This window comes from Xenia sp. Carnegie-2017, unplaced genomic scaffold (genome assembly GCF_021976095.1).
Source record: "Xenia sp. Carnegie-2017 unplaced genomic scaffold, XeniaSp_v1 HiC_scaffold_22, whole genome shotgun sequence".
NCBI lineage: Eukaryota > Metazoa > Cnidaria > Anthozoa > Malacalcyonacea > Xeniidae > Xenia > Xenia sp. Carnegie-2017.
Genome location: NW_025813485.1, coordinates 14,636,428 through 14,658,640, shown reverse-complemented (window position 1 = coordinate 14,658,640; position 22,213 = coordinate 14,636,428). Strand labels below are relative to the sequence as shown.

General features: G+C 33.6%; 2 protein-coding genes and 1 long non-coding RNA gene across 6 annotated transcripts; 1 reads left to right on the top strand and 2 right to left on the bottom strand.

Moving 5' to 3' along the window:
- Positions 1 to 137: 137 nt before the first annotated feature.
- Positions 138 to 9,755, bottom strand: LOC124445183 (multiple epidermal growth factor-like domains protein 6). Its single transcript, XM_046995889.1, is given in 23 exon segments — positions 138 to 505; positions 604 to 649; positions 726 to 851; positions 1,174 to 1,235; positions 1,341 to 1,443; positions 1,686 to 1,761; positions 1,863 to 1,932; positions 2,047 to 2,169; positions 2,356 to 2,414; positions 2,513 to 2,573; positions 3,445 to 3,698; positions 4,015 to 4,182; positions 4,940 to 5,129; positions 5,769 to 5,897; positions 6,313 to 6,447; positions 6,836 to 7,012; positions 7,409 to 7,451; positions 7,453 to 7,610; positions 7,732 to 7,884; positions 8,194 to 8,395; positions 8,630 to 8,778; positions 9,424 to 9,473; positions 9,655 to 9,755. Coding segments are annotated over 23 exon segments (2,616 nt in total). The 5' UTR covers positions 9,684 to 9,755; the 3' UTR covers positions 138 to 452.
- Positions 9,756 to 10,376: 621 nt separating this feature from the next.
- Positions 10,377 to 17,539, top strand: LOC124446298 (apoptotic protease-activating factor 1-like). Of its 4 annotated transcripts, none has more exons than XM_046997139.1 (14): positions 10,377 to 10,566; positions 10,876 to 11,266; positions 11,356 to 11,658; positions 11,973 to 12,312; positions 12,666 to 13,320; positions 13,581 to 13,982; positions 14,201 to 14,455; positions 14,585 to 14,806; positions 15,013 to 15,243; positions 15,486 to 15,720; positions 15,784 to 16,016; positions 16,170 to 16,261; positions 16,384 to 16,804; positions 16,988 to 17,539. In XM_046997139.1, exons 4-14 carry the CDS (start codon positions 12,070 to 12,072, stop codon positions 17,263 to 17,265), a joined length of 3,267 nt encoding a protein of 1,088 aa, XP_046853095.1. In that variant the 5' UTR covers positions 10,377 to 10,566; positions 10,876 to 11,266; positions 11,356 to 11,658; positions 11,973 to 12,069; the 3' UTR covers positions 17,266 to 17,539. The 4 variants fall into 4 exon arrangements, with proteins under 4 accessions (XP_046853095.1, XP_046853091.1, XP_046853093.1 ...); XM_046997135.1 differs by having other exon boundaries at positions 15,477 to 15,720; XM_046997137.1 differs by having other exon boundaries at positions 10,377 to 10,634; positions 15,477 to 15,720.
- LOC124446306 lies at positions 12,524 to 21,442 on the bottom strand. The gene is made up of 3 exons (XR_006948394.1): positions 21,381 to 21,442; positions 19,611 to 19,736; positions 12,524 to 12,815 (listed from the first exon to the last, which is right to left on the bottom strand). It is a non-coding gene; the product is annotated as an uncharacterized LOC124446306 (long non-coding RNA).
- Between the last annotated feature and the right edge of the window lie 771 nt (positions 21,443 to 22,213).

Below are 22,213 nucleotides of genomic sequence, written 5' to 3'. Positions count from 1 at the left end.
GCATTCACGCTGTTGCAAGTGTGTTTGCTTTTTTGTTTGAAAAATTTGATGGCAAAAGGAACATCACACAAAAAGATGTAAACAAATCCGGTTTATATCAATTTCCTGCTACAAAACGCATGTATCTTTTATCAAACTTTTTCTGTCTTGTAAATCATTTTCTATTATCATGTTGACAATTACTAAATATATTCTTACTGCATACTATTAAAATTAATGATTAGCAAATTTTGTCTCTAATACAAAAAAGATTACTTCTACTAGATCTAATATTGCATTTCTTGTTTTGTTTCTGGCTATAGTCTAAAAATAATGCAAGACTTATGAGATGAAAGATTGTTGTTTGAAATGTTTGTTTAGAGAAAGTTTTAAATGTAATACTGGTATTTTTTTGATATAATGCTTTGTTATACCTACATTAAACCTACTTGAATTTCTGTTCGTTTAATTTCTTACTTCTTTTGATTACTGCTGCTACCCACTGCGGGATATAGTGCTGGAGAGTCTATAAAAGAATTTGGTTTTTTGTTGGTTAGACAAACGGTTGTTTTTGCAGCCTTTCGCATTTTTGGATATCGGTCATGTGATCAATTTTTACTTTACCTGCTTGAAAGCAATCTTTTTCTTGAAAACATAGCACTTGACCATTCTTCAAAAAACACAGAATAACAAAATCTGAAACCTAAGTCTCTCAAAATTATACTTAAGTAGCCAGTTCACCTAACCTGACAATAGCAACGACGACATTCACCGTCATCCCAATTGTCTCTGTTCTTATAAGTTTTTCCTTTATACAAACATTCGTCGTTTTTCAATGTTAATTGAGAAAACCGTCTTTGTAAGGCTTTAACCTGCAATAGAACCAAATTTCAGCTACCTAACATAATATACACCATGTCATGGCACCATCAATATTAAAGCACAATGAACGCTAAACTTGCATAGGTGAAAAATTGGACCCGAATTAGTTTAAAATTTTGAATATAATTTCATGATATCTCATCAGTCTTATTTTCGTAAAAAAAACATAGCTTCCTTTTTCGTATAATTGAAAATGTTACTATTCGGAAAACCTTCGGTAATAATATCGTTGCTTTGATGGTCATTAAGATGGTTGTCGTCAGTGTATATTATTGTTGTAAGAAACTGACGAGAAAAAAGCCAAACTCATACCTCCGCTTGCAGTTCCTCAATAATTTTGACTGCACTTCCAAATGTTTCACACGTAGGACAATCTAAAATAAAAGTTTTTTTGTATACAATATTTGACTGCTGTGTCAAAAATATACAATTCAACAATAGAATACAATCATCATATATACTACGTAAGCTTTTCTTACGTTTGCATGTCTTTCCGTCCAAATCAAGATCATACATCACTCTACAATGACATTCGTATCCTCCCATAGTGTTGTTACATAATTGAGAGCAGCCACCATTTTCCTATCAAATGATTAATTTTATTATCATCTTAGTAAATTAAAGCAAGATTACTTTGTTCGACATTTGAAGGGTATGTATATAACTCGTCATTTATGTGATAGTCAAGTGCTTTTTTCGATACATCTGACATCTCTATGAATGTCAACACATAACTTTTTTCATCATCTTAAATAATCTAAAATCTACACTTCCCATAAACTTTGCTGGTTTTCTGGCCAATAAATACATTTTACAAGACCTACCACTAAACATTCATTTATATCAATGCAACGACTCGAGTTTGTTGGATCCAATTGATATCCAGGATGGCAAGAACAACTGAGTAAAATAAAATGTACAGATCAACGTACATTTATACGACCCAGTTTATAAATGAAAAAAATCGTTATATATATGTTCACTATAAACGCAGAACCAACCTGAAACCTCCTTTCGTATTATTGCAAAGGTGATCACATCCTCCGTTATTCAGGAGACATTCGTTTGTATCTAAAAAAGTGCGGTTTTTTATCTTCTCTCAAAACAAAAATAGACATTTCGCTGCGTTAAAATTGTCACAAAGTTCGCAACTGAGCATTTGAATGCGTGTAAAATTAGTTTTACCTTTGCAAGTGCAATTATCCTTGGACAAGAAATGGCCATCGTTACAGCTACAAGAATATCCTCCATCTTCATTAACGCATTGTGTATCACAACATGAAGTTTCTTCCAAACATTCGTCAATGTCTAAGATAAATATGTTTACATTAAGTCATATCAAGCACAGTCCATTGTCTGCAAAAAATTTTCATTTGTTATTGAATGAATTTTTAACACAATACAGTTTAGAATAGACGTTTTACGGCTGAGTTACTTTAGGTCTCATTTACCATAGCAAACGCGTATGCAACTTCAAGATGCATTTTCACTTACCAACACAAGACATTTCATCGTCAAGCAATCTATATCCGTCATGACACTCACATGTATAGCTAAAAAGTACACAGAAAATATGAATAATGCTCCAGTTGGAAAAGGTAATTTGTAAGTCACTTTAAAGAAAACACGCTAAAGCGATACAATATTTTACCTTCCATTGTTGTTTATACATATTTGATCACATGAACTGTTTCCTTCACATTCGTTTGTATCTAAGGTAAAAACAAATTTTATAGATTTGATGTTAGAACTAGAAAATGGCGGGTCTAGCTTTAGGCACAGTAAATTACAACAACCAATCCATTTGTAAGATGTTATTCTTCTGAAATTAATAGCCTTTTAAAAGTATTTTGAGTACAAAAGTATAGCAGCTATAATGTATTTTACCTAACCGATCGAGAATTAGCTTTTGATGATGGAAGTTTTTTTACGTGAGGGTTTAAGTTTTATCAGAACAAAGATGTGAAAAATTCCAAGTCTCTTGATTCTTTTAAGAAAGCTTTAAAAGATCTTTTGTAGTTCCATCTTGTAATGTTACTTTTATCTTTAAAATCCTTTTAATAATAATCTTTTTTACATACATTTATAAGACAAATATGTATATGTATTCAATTTTGTAAATAGCTACTGAAAAGCCCTATAGGGAGTACCTATTGTTAGTCATTAAAGTTCATTAAAGTTCATTATCACGTGTGTTCTATGGGATTCGCAAGCCTTAGATAAAATTTCGAGAATACAAGATTTACAGATTCTCGCATGAGATTTCAATAATTAGATTTATAGAACAAAGTATAATGAGATTTAGATAGTGATGAGCTGCTGTATTCCATTGTTTTGGCTTTAATCGCGCAATTTCCCTGAGCTTCAAAGCCCACACCACTAGATAAATTTTAGACAGTATTAGATATAGAATATCAAAATATTGGACGCTGATTAGCCAAGTGGCATTTGCCATGCTCTAAAGTAAGAAAAATTACCAAAAGGTAATTTCTACATCTCGTCCTAAATTCATGCGCAATTATACACTGCATACAACTGTCCAGCTGCTGAGAACGATTTCATTTTCTAGGAGCTCGATCTTACCTACACAAGTTACACGATCATCACTGATATGAAAACCTTCTTCACAGAGACAAAAAAAGCTTCCGTTTGTGTTTGAACAGTTGTGAGAGCACGGTGCTGTTATGCATTCATTGATATCAAGACAGATATGTTCATCTTTTAGTACATAGCCTCTGGGACAGGAACAGTTAAATGATCCCATGGAGTTGAGACATTCGTGTGAGCAATTACCATTATTATCAATACATTCGTCAATATCTTGACAGTTGATGGACCTAAGAGTTGAGTTGAAAATAAGATTGTCCCACCAATCAGATACGTTGTAAAAAAGAATCCTGATAGATAAAAGTAATTTTTCATTTTTATAGACAGTTTCTGTAACTACGTTTTAGTTTTAAAAATCAATATTTGAGAAATGTGAAATGACGGTGAGTTTGTTCATATATAGTGCCCATGTTAAAGTTTAAATGTACTTTTTGAAATGTTTATATAAGCCCGGGTATGTTAGTACGCAATCATTTCACGAGTAGATGTGAGGAGAAATTGAAGAAATGTTTAAAAGATAAAAGATTATTTCCTTGGTATACTCACGCGATATCTAACGAATAAAAACCGTCTTGACATTTACACTCATAGCTTCCAGGTGTATTTATACATATCTGTGAACACCCTCCATTGTCTATGAGACATTCGTCAATATCAGAGCACGACTTTTTGTCTTCACTCAAAGCAAAGCCTGATCTACATGTGCACTCGTAGCTAAATTATAATAAAAAGTAAATTATAAAACAGAAAATTTATGGATATACTAATTTAGAGAACACACATGTCATAAATCAGGGGTCTCCAAACTACGGCCCGCGGGCCAGATGCGGCCCGTTGGGCCTCTCAATCCGGCCCGCAGAGACACTTAAGAAAGCCAATTTCAACACTCACATTGAGAAAACTGAACAGACTAATTGTGATTTTGTTATGATATTACACTTGGTTGAAATTTAACCTTTAAATTTTGAATAATATTTTCTTAACTAATGAAGCTTGTGTTATGTACTTCGTTTTATTAAAATATTCGCTCTTTGACCAGCGGTGTACGATTCGTCGGCCCTCAACAAGCTGGATGAAAGTTCATGTGGCCCTCTGGCTGTAAAGTTTGGAGACCCCTGTCATAAATCAACGATACTTAGGAACTGTGCGCATGTGCTGCTGGACAAAATACGTATGTCACAAATGAATGATACGTGATTGGATTTTGAGCGTGAACACTTCAGGAAAACAGCAAGTCATAAATCAACATCAACCCAGTGACCCAAGCATACGTATGGATTGTGCGCATGTGTTCTTTAGCAAAACAGCATGTCATAAATCAACATCAACCCAGTGACCCGAGCATACGTATGGATTGTGCGCATGTGTTCTTTAGCAAAACAGCAACTCATAAATTAACCCCATGCATTGACCCCAAGCATAAACTTCTATAATGATAAATTAATTTTAGTAAAATGAGATCAATGCTTGCCTTCCATCTGTGTTAGTACAGTTATGACAATCATCCAAATCCTTTTCACATTCATTAATATCTTTGCATTCTTTTGGTCTGCCAGGGTACGATTCATAGCCATCATAGCAAGAACATTGATAGGTTCCAGGTAAGTTGATACAATCTTGCTGACACAATGTATTTCCACCTGTTACGCACTCATTTATATCTAAAATTTTATTATTTTAAATGATTACACATTAGCTGTGATAAATGCATGCTTGAAAGGAAAAATTGACAATTAGACTTGCAGAATTCGAGCAATTACTTCAATTTTTTTAGAAGGTATCTCACACTTAATTCTCTATTTATAAGCAATAATTATTTATCATTATTACATATATATTTTGTGTTGTGGCTGCTGTGGTCACGGTATTAATCATGTTGTCGACTAACAATGACGACGAGTTGCAAGTAAACAATTTTAATCATATAGTGCATTTCATTCTTTAACGAAATAGCACAGTGCAGTTGTCAACTATATCACATATAATAGCCTACTAAATGCAATTATATTTGTCCTAACAATTCGTTTTGCGCTTGAAATCGTTTTCTTATAACAACAAATTGAAGACATTTGCAAATGCTTACACTCTCCCCAAGACCCCCCCCCTCAAGGTTACGTTGTTAATGAAACAGAAACGTCAATGAGCAGTAAAAAACAAATTGGTATTCTGAATGTGGACATGAATAAATGGACCATACACTTAAACACATTTGATTTTCTATTTTAATGCAGCACATAAGTGATTTTACCTTATTTTAATTTCTTTGATACAATGCATGCAAATTATAAGTTGTAACATACCAATGCATGTTCGTCCGTTTGCACTGAGTATAAAGCCATTTTGACATGTACAGTAGTAAGATCCAGGCATGTTAGTACAGTTTTGTTGACAATGATGGACATCACGACCTTGTAAGCATTCATCCAAATCTAGACGAAATTAGATAATTCGTAAACCAAGAACTTTACACAGTTTACACATTTCCGTACATTTTCATGTCGGTCTTTCAATCAATCGAGTAACAGACGACAATGCGTCTTTTGTAATGTAAGCAAACACTCTTTAAAAAGGTACAATGTAAATGATACCATAAATTATTAAAATCTGTTTGGCTGATGAAGAAATGCTTGGAAAAATGTTTGTTAAACTATATCAATAATAGAAAATTTTATCCTTTGCAGAACTTTCCTTCCCAATTGTTGCTCTCTATTTTTCTGAGAGAAGCACTATTTATAGTTTTCTAAGATAGATGTTAAATAACTATGTAATTATGTAATTAAAGTACTTAGTTTTATTGCTAGAATACACTTGACCATAAATAAAAGAATAATTTTTTTAAGAAACCTTCACAAGTGTGTTGATCATCACCAAGTCTGTATCCTTTCCAGCATGAACAAAAATAACTTCCTAATGTATTATGACACGATTGATCACATCGTCCATTTTCTCTGGAACATTCATTAAAATCGTGGGAGGTTTCTATGGCAAAAACATTTATTTGAAGGTAAAAACCTTGTCTTAAGTCCATATGAATCCCTCGTTTTGTGATATTTCTTACTGTTTCTCTCGGGATTAACTTCCGGGGTTGACATTGCAGACAAGATGAACCTTAAGCTAAGCTAAGTTACGGCTATAGCTATTATTTTAGGCAACATCATGATTACCTTGAAAAGTATAATTTCATATGCAAGATACAACAGGATAGATACATTTAGAAAATTTGACCTAACGTTTGAACATTAGGTGTCATTACGTTGTCATTAAGTTGATCAACTTTAATGCCATCCTATTACTTATAGATATCTTTTGCAAACAAAAAATTATCATAAAAATGAATAAATTCAATCTGGCAAGTAAGTCTTTATACCATGACATCGTTTCAAGCATTCTCTTTTTGTTTCGAAATTGTTTCCATTCGAGTTACAACCGCCGTAGATAAATCGTTCACATCTTTTTGTTGCAGCATTATAAAACCATCTATCAAATCCAGCACGACAATCACCAGTGTATTTTGGTCTGCTGCAAACATCACTTAGGACAACTTCTAGTAATCAAAAAGATTTACAGTCGTACTTTATAAATAAAATTATAGCACAAAACACATGTAGGGAAAGTATATCGTATAGCTAGACCACAAGTCTTAGTCTGTGGCATAGACAAGGAGGGGAGGGAGAGAGGTGGCTCAACTCCATGCAAAGAACAGAGGTAATGCCCTTAGAGAAAGGTAAAATCAAGGTAGAAATTAGGAAGTAGAGGGGGCATGCGTGCATAGTTGAATACCAATGTTAGCACAGGGTGCTCAAATAAAGCAAGAAAATTAGCACTGCAACACTAAATAAGCAGTAGCTTAAAGGATATTGAAGATCATCCGTGTTACCTTGAGCTGAAATTACCGAGGTTTTTAACCATTACATAACAATAGTTATTCAATAAACCAAACCTTTTTCTTTGGCGTAATATTTTATTCGAAATCCTGTTTTTTGGGACAGTTGCATCCGCATAAAATCGGATTAACATCATATGTCCAGATGATCGCTTTACTTTAGGTTTGACATTGCCACAGAATTTTCCCAGTTTTGTTGAGTGAGGTGAAGGACCATCAAATACTTCAATATAGTCAAACTGACAATCGTTACCGTTACCTTGTTTGAAAACAAAACATGAGTTTAAAGTCGCGTAAATATCATGCAGAGATAACAACACAAAAATTGTTATGCAAGGTGCGTTGAATGCTGAGCTATAATGTTGGTTTAATACCAGAACCTTTTTCTAGATCAAACTCCACAAAAGTCAGATTGATTGTTGAACCAGTTGTGACGTTGATAAGATAGTTACACTGAGTTGGTTGAGGGTGTGTTGCAGGAAAATTGGGGGATAACATTTCGCCAGAATTTTGCGTCAAGTAGTGATCACAGCCTATAGAAAAAAAGTTACCAGACCAGTGTATTTTTGTCCATATGTAATTTGCTTTTATAGCTATAATTCACAATTTATCTTGCTAACTAGATTATGTTTCCCATTCATTTTACAACGCCCACTTAGCCTACAATTCATCTAGCTATATATAGTGCACCGATTCATCAATAGCCATTCATCTTACGATTCATTTAGCTATAGTCTACCTATTATCTGGTGATAGTTATGGTTATAGTTTATGATTCATCTAACTATAATCGTTAACCATTCGCCTCGCGATAGTTTACAAATCATGTAGCTACAATTTACCATACGAAGATGAAAACTTCATTGAAAATCCTGGAGCTTCCACTCCACTGTCAGAATGGAATACGATATGCATTTTGGAATTTGACGAGACTAACTTCTCGGGGATGTTACTCCCACAATATTTTCCAATCAATTCATCATTATGGCTTTCACCATCATAAACTTTCACGTAATCATATGAACAATCGAGGTGAGCTTCAAGCTAAGAAATAATCAAAAATTATAGATGTTATCAAACTTTAGAAGATCGCACAATTATTTTCATATAAAACCGGATCATCAATTATCACCAACAGAGTTGGAAGCTTTTGGTCTTTAGTTTGGAAAGTAAGTTAAAAATGTGCTCAAATCTTATAAATGCATCATTCTATAATCGTCACTGTGAAACCGGGATCTGTAATCACAGCGAAAAAATCTATTTATGGGGCACACTTGCCGAGAATTTCGTAAACTTCAGAGTAATTATTTTTCCTGCTGTGGTAGATATAGTCCATGAGCAGTCGGTGCTGGCAGGATATTCCTCTGGATAATTAGGACTGTTAAGGATTCCTGGAGCATCACGATGTCTTTGTCCACAAATTATATCTTTAAATTGAAGTTGTATATTGAACTCAAATTTATTTTGGACTAATTTAAATGATATGTAATTTGGAAGAGGCTTGCATGTGTAGCATTAATATGCACGTTTTTTAAAATTACATTTTCCTTAAAATATCAAGTGGAGTAAACACGGGCGTGAATAAAAAGACTTCCTATAAATATTTGACAAAACGCACGCACGAAAACTGTGGGTTTTAAATACTTTGTAGATCATATTTCAGTAGCTGGATGAAAACTATACATATGATTGATAATGAAAACATGTCCCAAGGAATATTTATTTATTAATAATTCTTCACCTTTAAATAACAGTTGAACGTGAGTGACATATGAATTATAAATGAATAAACTAAATCATTGATTCAAATCCTATTTTGGAGTAGCTGTACATGTTTCATTGCTATATAGAGTGGCATAGATTCACTTCCCATTTCTTTCAAATTACCTTGCTCTGGTCAGACTTACAAATCTACCATAACGAAAACTTTAACTGACACTTTTATAAGAGTAAGTTTTCCTACAGTTACCATTCACGTAAAATTATCTCAGTCACGATCACTATTCCATATAAATATTGATAAAGAAAAAATTTGGCAATACATTGAACGTGAATACGCATAATAAACCTACCTCTTTTAACTATGGTGGCGATGCTCAAAAACGGAGTTTGAAATACCAACCTTAAAAGTTTCAATTCAAGGGTTTAATGGTAAATAACAACACTTTAAAATATAAATTCCCCAACTGCTAATTGCGATGACAGGCAAAAATAGGGCATAAATATTTTCATCGTTTTCAAAGTTTGTTCGTAAACCATAAACTTGACAAAATACGCATTCCTGACAAAATATATCTACTTACGCAATTGTTAGAAACAACGGTGAATACATTTTCGTTTCTCAAAACAATCACTGCGAGAGCTTCAGACGTTTGAAACAGACATGTAAAATGATATTGGGGTTAGAGTCTATCAAACGTTAGGGATATCAATTTTCCTTCCTAATGAATCGAATGTTCCATGGTAATATGACGACAACAGATGGTAAAATTTACGTCACAGCCTTAAATTAAAGGTGTTAAAATCTCGATTTCGAAAAATGTACAGACTCAGCCTCATGCTACTCATGCTACTTTGTTAATATGCTCTTTTCAATTATAAATCACTGCTACAATGAAATCATAACAATCCAATCTTTACAGAAAAAATCTCTATAATTCGATCAACTCTTACATAAAATAAAACATAATCTGAAAAAGGACATCTTGTAAACTTAAATTCAAGGAAATCTTTTAAACTAAATTCTGATCAAGGTTTGTGGAATCACCTCTTGCAGCTGTAAGACTTATAGACAAACTCTCTCAGCCTAACTTTCTAGACCACCTCTCATATCATAACATTTACAACCCAAATCTCACAGCCCAGCTTTCACAGCACAACTCTTACTTATCAACTCTCACTGTCCGATTTCTCAAATCAAGATAAAGCCTAAAGGAGCACGCCTTCCATATTTCTAACAGCACAACATAAATTGATCATGCGCAAATATGAATTATAAAGAATAGCTACCAACTTCATTAACGCATCATGTGGTTGTTTGGGTCATGAGGTTAACTTTTCCACGAAGTACATTTCTTGTAAAACCGATTTTCAGAAAAGATTTCATGTTTATGCAGCTTTGACCGAACTAAACAAAAGAATCAAAGTGCATTACGAACACTACAACATTATTTTGGACCTCGGAGAACTGGAAGAATCAAATTTAGGGACGATATGTGAGTACTGAACTGAAGGAATATCATTTGCAAAACAGACAGAAAAGTGAAGTTCCGGTCTTCCTAACGTTTGTATTTTGACCGTGTATTCGTCGTTGTGTACTCGTTCAGTGTATTTTTATGACAAGATTAGTAGCTATAGTTGTGCACGAAATACTGAGTACATCAACATTAACAACTCTTACAGAAATGACACAAAAGCTGTTCAAAAATCTGTTATCAACAAGGTTATTTCTGCCTGTCGTGTATTACTTTACACAAGTCGCGAGTAATTTGTTTTGTACTTTCATTTACAAATTTTGTTCTTAGAATCTCACAACAAGATCTACAAATTTCACAGCGACCACCAGGCACTTGATCTCAAGTTTTTAACAAACAAACTAAAGTGCTATCATGAGTTATCACGGAGACAACAATAAATTCTGTGAAATATACACGAAGGTTTGCTTGGAGATAGCAGGACATATAACTAAAGACAAATTAAGACAGATGAAATTTTTGCTCTGCGATCTAACTTCAGGCATTAGTATTCATGATAATAAGACATTTCTTGATTTGATACAAAAGCTCGAAAATGAAAACAAACTTAACAAAGATACGCCTGGAGAGAACGAAGCATTTCTATTTGCTGAGATTCTTGATGCAGTATCGTTGAACAATGTTGCTGATAAAGTCCGTACAAAATTTGAAGTTCAGGGAGGTACGACTTTTTAATTTGCAGATTTTATGAAAGTAGTAAAGTATTGTGTTTGATTACTCAAAATAATTTTCTATCACTTGGAACTTCAGGCCCTTCTAAAGAGAAAATTACATCATTCAGAAAACTTCTTGTGAAGCTGTCAAATGAATTTGAAGGAGATCAAGTTATACAAAAAATGAATGAATTTTTGCAAGAATGTGTGCCCCCGGATACCAGTACCTCCCCTAAAGAAAAGATTTGTGCATTAGATATTTTTCAGGCCTTGTTTGAAAATTGCATTATCTCTCCTAAAAAATTATCAAAGCTGAAAGAGCTTATGCAATATTGCTCCAAGAAACACTTGATCGAGCACATCGATAAATTCATTGAAAATGGTGGCTCGTTTGTAAAAGGTTTGAAGTTGATGATAAAACTCTTATTCACATAATATGCTTGATGGCTAGAGCTAGTTCACCGTCATACATCATTGTTGACGTTACCTACAAGCGAGCGTTAATTGTTGCCGATATTAAGAAATAGCCATACTTAAACAAGTCAGCATTTGTATCAAAGACAATGTATAGGATATGGACTTTGAAAGATTTTTCTTAATTTAATTAGAGATAATGCTGAATACTCCGTTAATGCTTTAATACATTACAGAAATTTTAAATCTTTGTTCAAATGTATTATGTTCTAATTTTGTCCAATTGTTGATTTTTCGTAGCGTCATATGGTTTAAGAAATCTCCCACGAAATATGATCAAGAGACCCAAAAAAGTAGAGGAGATTATTCACCTGTTAAAACGGTTGAAGACAGTAGGATGGGAGACGTTGCAGGACAAAGCATAAGCATTGTTGGAATTCGCGGTATGGGAGGACTGGGAAAGACTATTCTGGCCCTGGATGTAGCTTGGACTGTTTCACATACTCGTCAGGTTATATGGCTTGATGTAGGTCAAAATCCTGATTGTCTAACACTGGTAAACACTCTTATCAAGACTTTGGGTGGAACTGAATCGTTCAGCAATATCAACACTGCTCAAACATGGCTGAGAAATAATCCTGTGAGTTACTGCATAAAATTGTCTTTTTAACTTGTTTTCAAGCCATAAGCATTTCTTACAAAGAAAATTGTTGTTTTACTCAGTAAGTGCAACTCCTTATACATTGTGACGTCACTATTTGAGTAAGCTGTACATTCAAAACCGAATATGTTGAGAAAGCAAATAGATCTGCAGAAACTTTTTAAGAAACCTACTGTCATTTTAAAGGTTCTTTTCAGTAAAAATATCATTTAATAACAAAAAGTCAGTTAGTTTCGTGAGCACGTTTAAAGTTATGTAGACAAACATTGAAAATTAAAAATGAAAAAAGTTCATATCACATTCACCTTACAAACCATACTTTATATTTTAAGGTAAATGAAAGCACCTTAGTCGTCCTTGATGATGTATGGAATGTTGAATATGCTAACGTTTTTGATAGTCTCTCAGGGAAATGTCAAATGTTAATAACGGCAAGAGATGCCGACGTCCTTCATGGCTTGATTTCTTCTGCAGTGTATGACCTAAAACATATGACAAAGGATGAGTCACGATCTCTTCTATATTTGACAGCACATGTAGAACCTAATGAAAAATTCTTGTCTGGTACGAACATGCAGCAAATCGTAGAAGAGCTTTTAGATCAATGTCGGAATTTGCCACTTGCTTTGACTCTGGTGGGTTCGATCTTAATCGATTCCAAATCAGAAGAAGATTGGCAGGACGTCTTAGATGACTTTAAAAACGCCGACTTGGAGAAATTGAGATCAAATTTCTCTAAAGACCGTTATCCTCATGACAATCTATTGAAAGCCATGCTCGTTAGTTTTGAAAGACTAAAAGAACTAGAAAAAGAGAAATTCCTTGATTTCGCTATTTTTCCTGAAGACACAGATTTGCCTTCTGACATACTTATTATGTTCTGGACAGAAGAACCAGAAGAAGATGAGAGCCGGAAAGTGTTGGATAGCGATAGAAAAGGAAGAGATATATTACGATCGCTCGAGAAGAAGTCTCTACTTCAAAAAGGTGAGATGCCATTATATAAGTATGTACATTTGCGCACATTAAAATATACTAGGTTATCTTGTCTCCTAAATGTTATTCCATTTGTTTGATTATTGGTGTAACTTGGTAAACTTTTTTCTAAAGCATTTTACTTAGTGTTTTTTTTTTTTAATTAAGAACCGGGAAAATAATCAATAGAATCCAATGCAATGGATTAATATTGTCAAATCCAGATTTTTTCTTACAGTCAAATGAACAGATTTTGATGTTTTTGTTTTAAGGATCGACACAAAACAGCTTTCGTATTCATGACGTTCTTATGGATTTTGCCAAAGCAACACTGGGAAAAAGATTTAAACATGTGCAAAAGTCGTTCTTGAAAATACTTCGCAGTCGATGTGAAAATCGTGAATGGGACAAATTTATAGGAAATAGGAATTACTTTTTCAATTTTCTCCCTTTTCATTTAAATTCAGCGCAAATGTGGGAAGAACTTCTTCGACTTTTCTTTGACTTTCACTGGTTGTATCAGAAGGTGAAACAGACAAATATGCCATCCTTGATATCAGATTTTCGTTTTATTGGCAATGAATCATACGAGATCAAACTCCTTAAATCCTCTTTGATGCTATCGGCTGACGTCATGGAAAAAAACCCAGACTTTATCGGCCCACAGCTTCTGGGTAATATATTGTCATACATCGTTATTTCAAACTATCAGTCTCGTACAAGTGTGTTGTAAACATTTTATATGGTAACGAGCTTCGTCATGGTAAAAAATATGGTATCAAAATTGTCTGATTTTATTAATTTTCGTTGAAAAGTGACTTACTACATTTATTATCTATAGTTTCATCTACTAAACCTATCTGATATAAAAAATTGATAATTTTATTTTCAGGAAGACTTTTGCCTTACGTTAATGACTACCAAAGAATACGTGAGCTGTTGGAGAACGTTCGTAAAACGTGCTTGCACAAGAATTGCCTTCTACCTTTATTTGCTTGTCTTTCTGAGCCAGTGGGACCACTTTTGAGAATACAGACAAATATAAAGGACGGTGTATTTTCTTTAGTAACGAAGATTAGTTCAACTGGCACGCTGGTTATTTCAGCACTTGCAAATAAGCTCATCAAAATCTTTGAGCTGGAAACTGGTATGCGCAAACTAGCCGACTGTTTCAATTAATCGTTTAAATTCATTTTCAGGTTTTAGTATTTGGGTTTGTAAAAATACCTTCAAACTAACAAACAATTTTAGAGAAAGAATTTTATCATAACTTCAGGTAAAGAATTAAAGGTTCTCAAAGGACATGATATGTCGGTATGCTGCTTAGCTTTATCACACGGTGGAACAATCCTTGCCTCGGGATCAACTGATACAAAAGTTAAACTTTGGAACATGGACGTCTATGCTGAGAAACATGATTTATCTGGAGAAGGAGGCTTTGTAAATGCATTAGACTTTAGCACCGATGATGTTTATCTATATACTGGATCTAATGATGGTAGGTGCCATAGTTATATTGTGTTGTATAAGGCAAAGATTTTACAATTTATTATTTTGAATGCCATAATCATCATTAAATACGTTATGTCAAAACACATCACATAATGAAAAACGAGTGCAGAGGAAGGCATCAATATCAATTTTTGCGTAAACATTGGTTGCAGTTGATCTATTTTCATAACACCTGCCATTTTCTCTTTATAGGAAAACTGAGAGTGTGGCATGTGGATACTGGAAGACTGCATATGACCATAGATGCTCATGCTGATCAAATACGTGGCCTTTGTTCAACGACAGATGAGAAGTATATCGCAACAGCTTCTTATGATAAAACCATTAAGTTGTGGAGCACTGACAATTTTCAGTGCTCTGAAGAAAGAGTACTAAAAGGGCATTTGGACATAGTGTATTGCGTTGTTTGTGTTGCTCAATCAAGTGAGTGAATGATTGATATTTTGATTATTTTCAGACTAAGCAAACTTTTTGTAAAACTTGGTAGAACTGTGGAAATATTGCAAACCATTTTTTTTCTTCATTTATTTAATTTATCAACAACTGCCGATCATTGTGAACCAATTGAATTTTTCTTGAAAAGTAGGATTGTCAATAATTATTGGTACAGCTTATATAGTTGAGATAGTTGAAATAAACTTTATCTTTCATTTTACCAATTGAAGGGGAGAAACACTTTCTTGTATCAGCGTCAGGTGATAAAACCATAAAGATTTGGGATCTACATAATTTTAATGAGATACGGACTCTCAAAGGTCACCAGGCAGAAATTTACAACATTGCTATCAGTTCTGATGCGAAACACATAGTTTCTGGAGGAGCAGACAAGATAATGAGATTATGGTGTTTTGAAACAGGAAAATTACTTTTCAATTTTAAAGGGCATAGCCAGTCAATCAGGTACATCAAGTTTTTGCTAGGTGGTTTAACACCAAATTGGTTCTAAGCATTTGCAAATTTTAGATCCGTAAAAATTAGTCCAGACGGTAAAAAAGCGTTGTCTGGCTCACAGGACAAAAGCTTTCGGGTTTGGGATTTAGAAGCAAACCTCAAAGAGGAAAGATCACGTGGTCATTCTCAAGATGTCATTCGCATTGCAGTTACTCTGGATGGTTCCTTATGTGTTTCGGCATCAATGGATGGAAACTTTAAAATTTGGGATTGTGAAAATGGAAAAGAGCTCTTTACCTTGAAAGGTTTATTAAAAAATATCACTTGTTATTGCCAAAAATATAATATTCATGTTAAATTCACAAGTTGTAAATTTATTTTGCTGTTTACTAATGATGTTGATAAGAACCAGACAAATAATAAACTACATAAAGGTTAACATGAAGGCATATTCTTAGGTAAAAAAAGAAGAGCAGTTTACGTGAAAATCTCTCCAAACGATCGTCGTTGTGCCAGCATTGGAAAGGATTCAACATCTTCAATCATTCAGGTACATTATACATCACAGTCAACTCACTCATCAAAATTCTTGATCAGTCAGTTATAAGTCATGTCGATATTACAATTAATTTTTAATGACACTTACATACTGTTGATTTTCTATTTTGTTAGCTTTGGGATCTAAATTGTGGTACAGAAATGTCATGTTTAGAAGTGGATAATAATACACCTGAAGTACTTTGTTTCAACTCTACTGGAAAAAAAATTATAATAGGTTGTAAGAATGATCAGATTTTAATATGGTCTTGGGAGAACTTCAACAATCCAGTTCATTCTATCACCATGCCAGTGTTTACCACCACGTCAGTAGTCTGTCACAAAGAGAAAATATACACGTGCAGTAGAAATATGGAAGTTTGTCAAATTGATCTCAGCTCATTAACGCCAAGACTGACCTGTCAAGGACCAAGTCCAAAATGGACTTCTATGGGGTTTTTACCTAATGCTGAGGCTGTTCTTTGTGGAAACCAGTCAAATAGTTCATTTATCTATTGGGAAACGTCGACAAAACGCGAAATTAATCATTTTGCAGGTGCATAAACATGTTGTAGAAAAGGATAACTAGAAGAGCACCATATACCCTCAAGAATAGAAATATAACCAGCATAATGCGTATATTTTACCGTAGTACAATTTATTTTGTTGACGTATTTTCCACTGATGTATTGCATGGATAATAATGGATAAGGAAATAATACAACTTGTTTATATGTAGGTCACCCTGAAGAATCCATGGTTACAGCAATTGATGTTACATCTGATGGTGGAGTCCTGACAGGAAGCAGTTTAGGAACAATATCATATATGGATTTAAGCTCAGATAGTAAAACATTTCAAAAATTTCAAAGCACGATAAACAATGCCGCAGTACATTTACTTTGTATGTTGGGAGACAGAACAGGTTTTGGAAGTATCGACATAGACAACAATGTTGAAATCAGGAGTCGCCAAAATAAAAGAGAGTTGAAAGATGTCAACCAGAGCAAAAAATAAACTGTGTTACTTCCATTGACAAGAAGTCTTTGTTGTTTGGTTGTAACAATGGCGAACTGCTATTGCTCTCATTTTTAGAAGATGGAAGAAATTATGGGCAGCATCGACATAAAGCTTATTCTGAAGCTGTAACTCAAGTAAAAAGACGTGAAGAAACATCTCGCTTCTTTGTATCAGGATCAGCAAGAGGTTTGGTTAACCTTTGGTACGTTCCAAATACAAACGTATGGACACGACTATGGTCTCATAACATTGGCAGTTCTCGTCCTATTTCCGCCATCACTTTTGTACCAAACGCAGAGGACATTTTGATTGGGTCCAGTGGAAGTGAGGTAACATTATCAGCATTGTATAATTCATTAATTGGAAGATGAACAAAATTAACATTTGATGATTAACTGGATTACAGGTTTATCAGTTCAATGGCTCTGGAATTGTGAAAACGTATAACTATAGATGCTATGGAGTCGCTGCTCTGCAGGTGGTTAATGATAAACTTTTTGCTGCTTTCATTCACAATTTCAGCATAGCAATTTGGAGCATGGCTGAAGATGATATAAGAAAGCCGATTGAGCTACATACTGGTGCTGGTAGAGAACAGTTGTCATTCATTAGCATAGAAAGAAATCTCGTTGTTTCCAAAGGTAAGATACGTAAAATAATGTAAATATTTATCATATTATGTTGCATGTGTTTTGTTGAAATGCTAAAAAAGTGACATGCATGCAAACTTTAAATCATACATATCCATGCTTAAATGCTACATGTAACGTTGCACGTGTCGAGCCTTATTATTTTATTTGTTATCATCTACTTTTCCGAAATTTTTATTTTTTATGCAACTCGTTCTGATCAATTTAATACTAATTAAATGAATGATTTTAGGCTCTCATCATTCGATAATGTTGTGGGATGTTGAAAGAGGAACACCAATCCTCAGACTCATTGGTCACACACATGACATTCGGTCACTTTGCATAACACCAAATGGTGATCACGTGTTGTCTGGATCACGTGACAAAACTGTAAGTATATGGAACCTGCACAGTGGCAAGATGATGGAGCAATTTACATTTGATCGTTATGTTCGTGCTGTTGCTTCGTCATCAACAGGTGTTGTTACCGTGGGACTTGAAGGTGGACAAGTGTGTTTTTTTAATCTGAAAGAATCTTCCAGAGCATAAGGGTATTAGAGAAGTATGTCAATCACTAAGATTGCAGATTCCATAAATCTACAGCCGATTACGGTAACAAATCGTCAGCTGACTGATAATATTCACATAAACATAGTTGTTGATTAATAGCTTAAGTTATCACTTCTTAAAAGTTAGCAATAATCTTGTTTCCTTTTTTTGAGATTTCTTTGCAGAAGCCAAATAAATCAATGATCCAATTATTCTGATGACTTAGAGTTGCGCCAAACTCATAAATATAGAAAAAAATGTGTTCATGAATTTTGATTTGGCGATATAATTGAATATGTTTTTTGTGCACTTTATGGATTATTTATACTTGATACAAATGTTTTTGTTCACATTCACAATAAAACGTGTGCGATATGTTCGCCATAAACTTCCATGTATAAATAAAATTAAAGATTACTTAACACATCAACGAGGGAAAATCCGCCCAAAATGCGTAAAAGCATTCCATTCTCCATTTTTTTTCGCAATACCCGTGCAATTTTAAACGACACACGTCTATTTTATTGAATCGATCAGAAGCAAAAAAAATCATGATGCTAAAAATTATCTTCATTCCAAAGTTGATCACCCTAAATAAACCATTTGATATTGGAGCCCCAACAGCTACGATAGAAATTATACAAAATGCCGAAAATGTAAACCATTCAACCACTCAAACACTTTATATTAAAATAACAATAATCATGAGAAAAAATCTTTGTTATCGGTAGATATATGTAGTGAACAAATTCGTTTTTCATGCTTGGCATTGAATTTTCATTTCCTGCCAGGTATGTTTCGTATACGCACGTTTTTTGGATAATTGTTGCATCCTGAACGTGTCATCATAAATGTGCGTTCACTTCAACACACGTTGTATATCCAAAGAAAACATTAAAAATATTCCTGGAAGAATTGCAAGAATGCAAGACCTAGTGTGTCGGTACTGCACAAAGAAAATAACAGCACCGAGCGATAACAAAAACAAAATTTAGATTTGACATTTTGCCCGCTGTGTACAATGAAGACGCAAACCAGCAAAACCCTCTGATATTATTTATAAATCTAACATCAACACTTCTCTTCCTGTTTTGAAACAATCAAGAATTGTCGGCAAGGATGCAATCATTGCGCAAGCGGCATGAGTACAATCCAACTCACCTATTTTAAACTTGATTAATTCGAAATCCTTTCCATATTTCAAACTAGGATGGAGTTCTTTTTCATTCTTGCAAAATTCCCTGCATTTCCATTGCCCTTAAGATCTCAAAATAGTGGATTTCAACTCTATAAGATTAAACAATTAGTTAGATTTCATATAAAAAAAATATCACTCTATAGATTAATATAATCTTGCCAAATCATCAAATGTATCATGTAGGGGAAAGATAACTTATAAATCCTAAATTTTACTCGTTGATATTCGTCCTTGCATCAAGAGCCCCCCTCATTCATGATGAGAAAACGACTATCAACGAGTACGATGTTGAAATCTACTGCGTGAAGTATTTTTATATTTCACTTTGTAGTTAACGATGTTTCAAACCCTCTCGAACATATTTAATTTGAAGAATTTCTTTTATATTTGAAGAATTGTAATGCAACAAATTAACCATGCATATTATTTAAATTCCGACGACAGACTCGAAGCAGTTCGATATTTTATCGCGATAACCCAAGTTTGACCTTCAAAAAAAGCATTGTTGATTTTTGACGCATCCCACCTAATATATTTGCATTGTAATGAAACACGAGACCGGGTCAAGCCAGTAGGTCAAGCTTATCAGCCAATAGCAATGAGTTTACTAGATTAAGAAACACAGTTCTGGGCAATTTTTTGCATTTTTGCAAATGTCTATTTTCCCAACCTTTATCTCATTACTATTGACAAAAGAAAATATAGCAACGTGGGTGAACGAGACACAAGGTGATAAACATACATGTACAAGTATGTAAAAATATCTTTAATTTTAAATAAAAACAAAGCAATTTTGATGAAAAGATAATGAAAATAGAAAACGATTGTATAACACAAAGTTGTACAATTAATGTGAACGTACTATGTTTCCTCTTTTTCATCGTCCTGGTTAATTAAGAATTGTTAAACAGAACTAGTATTTGTCGTTGTGAAAGTTTCCCTAACACTGAGAACATGGATCACGAACAGATTAAATTAATCACGACATCTTTTAGATTTCTTCTTCAAGTCAGAAAGAGAGAATAGTTCATTAGATATTTCTCAAGAAAAGGATCGTTCATACATGTAAACATATATCAATGAGATTTGTTGAAAAAAGTTGTTCACTTTCAAGCAGTAACTACTTGTTAAAGAGACTTCCTGCTTTCAACAGTTTAGGTCACGTGACAATACATCAAAGTCAAACCAGTAACTCAACTTTTCATATAGTACGAACTTCTTCAAGTTAATTAGAAGTCGAAGCTTTCACTCCAACATGAGCACAGATTGATGAAGGAATTGTAATTTTCTATACGATTGATGAATCGAGACTTATGACGACAACGTTTGTAGCTTTAAAAACCTTTTAATAAATGACGTATATATTATAATGAGATGTTATTAGCCGTACAATTTTACCATAATTCGTGCAATAGAAGAGCATAGAAACATCTTTAGCCTTACATCGTTGCCATAGTTGTGGCGGAAGATTCTATCAAATCGTTAAATCATTTTAAATTTGGCTTTTCACACTCCAATTTAGGTGTGAAAATAATATTACATTGTATTTAGTCGATTATTAGGTTGGCATGTTTAGTGAAAAGCACTTCGAGCTGTGTTATGTCATGAAAGTATACTTAAGTCAATGCTAATGTACATTGCACAGAGTTGGCACCTGTAACACAATCATTTTTACGTGCACAAAGTCATAATTATATATAAGTATACGTACTTCGAAAAATGAAACATTTTACCTCGATGACAGTTTTAAGGAAATTAAATGTCTTTAATCCTGATTTTCGTTTTTATTGTGCAGCAGTAGCTGCCATGGTTGCTATGGAAATTAATGTAAAGAAAAATGAATGAGCTTAGAAAAAAAATCCGTGAATAAATGTGAATGCACGAATGCTGAAATTATATCCTTTTCTATATAAGTAATACAAGGAAATAATTTGTTTCATTACTCACTCATAACATTGACGGAAATGTGGCAAGATAAAAAGGTGATTTACTGCTGAGACTCGACATAATTGAACACTGTGCGCACTAAAAAACAATTAAAATAGCCATGGGAAAGTCTTTGGTAGCTACAATACCTTATAATGGAATTAAAGTACTTGAACATGTAACAAAATTATATCTTTATTAATTAATTAAAAATGTATTCAGATGTATAGCTAGAAGTAATATTTAAAATAATAAAAATGACCATATTTCATTACAGTAAAGGTCTTTCGTTATTAAATGTTTCAAGAAAAATGTTTTTACTACAGGCACAACTGTACTAAATGTCAAACAAAGAACCTTCTACAAAATACAATGACCCCCATGCAATGTACAGAAAATCTACTCATATAAATGACAACATTCTTCTCAACCATTGCAAACGAGTTATATACCTCCATACCGCTAATAACCTTTATTCATTTCCCATTCTTTGAATATATGAACGGAACTTTTCAAAAATTCCCATATTTAGTTGAATAAAAGGTTATTGGTCAAGCAACAAAACCTGGGAGGTAGCTGATAGATTACCGGATGAACATCAGTTAACATCAATATTAAGGAAGTGTGGCTTGAGTTGAAT

What these genes read in the sequence shown, in the direction of transcription:
- LOC124446298 (XM_046997135.1), top strand. Translation starts at nt 12,070, where the DNA reads ATGGGAGACGTTGCAGGACAAAGCATAAGCATTGTTGGAATTCGCGGT. An exon ending in TGTTTGTGTTGCTCAATCAA is followed by an intron (nt 15,244 to 15,476) that starts GTGAGTGAATGA and finishes CTTTCATTTTAC; the next exon opens with CAATTGAAGGGGAGAAACAC. An exon ending in AGAGCTCTTTACCTTGAAAG is followed by an intron (nt 16,017 to 16,169) that starts GTTTATTAAAAA and finishes GCATATTCTTAG; the next exon opens with GTAAAAAAAGAAGAGCAGTT.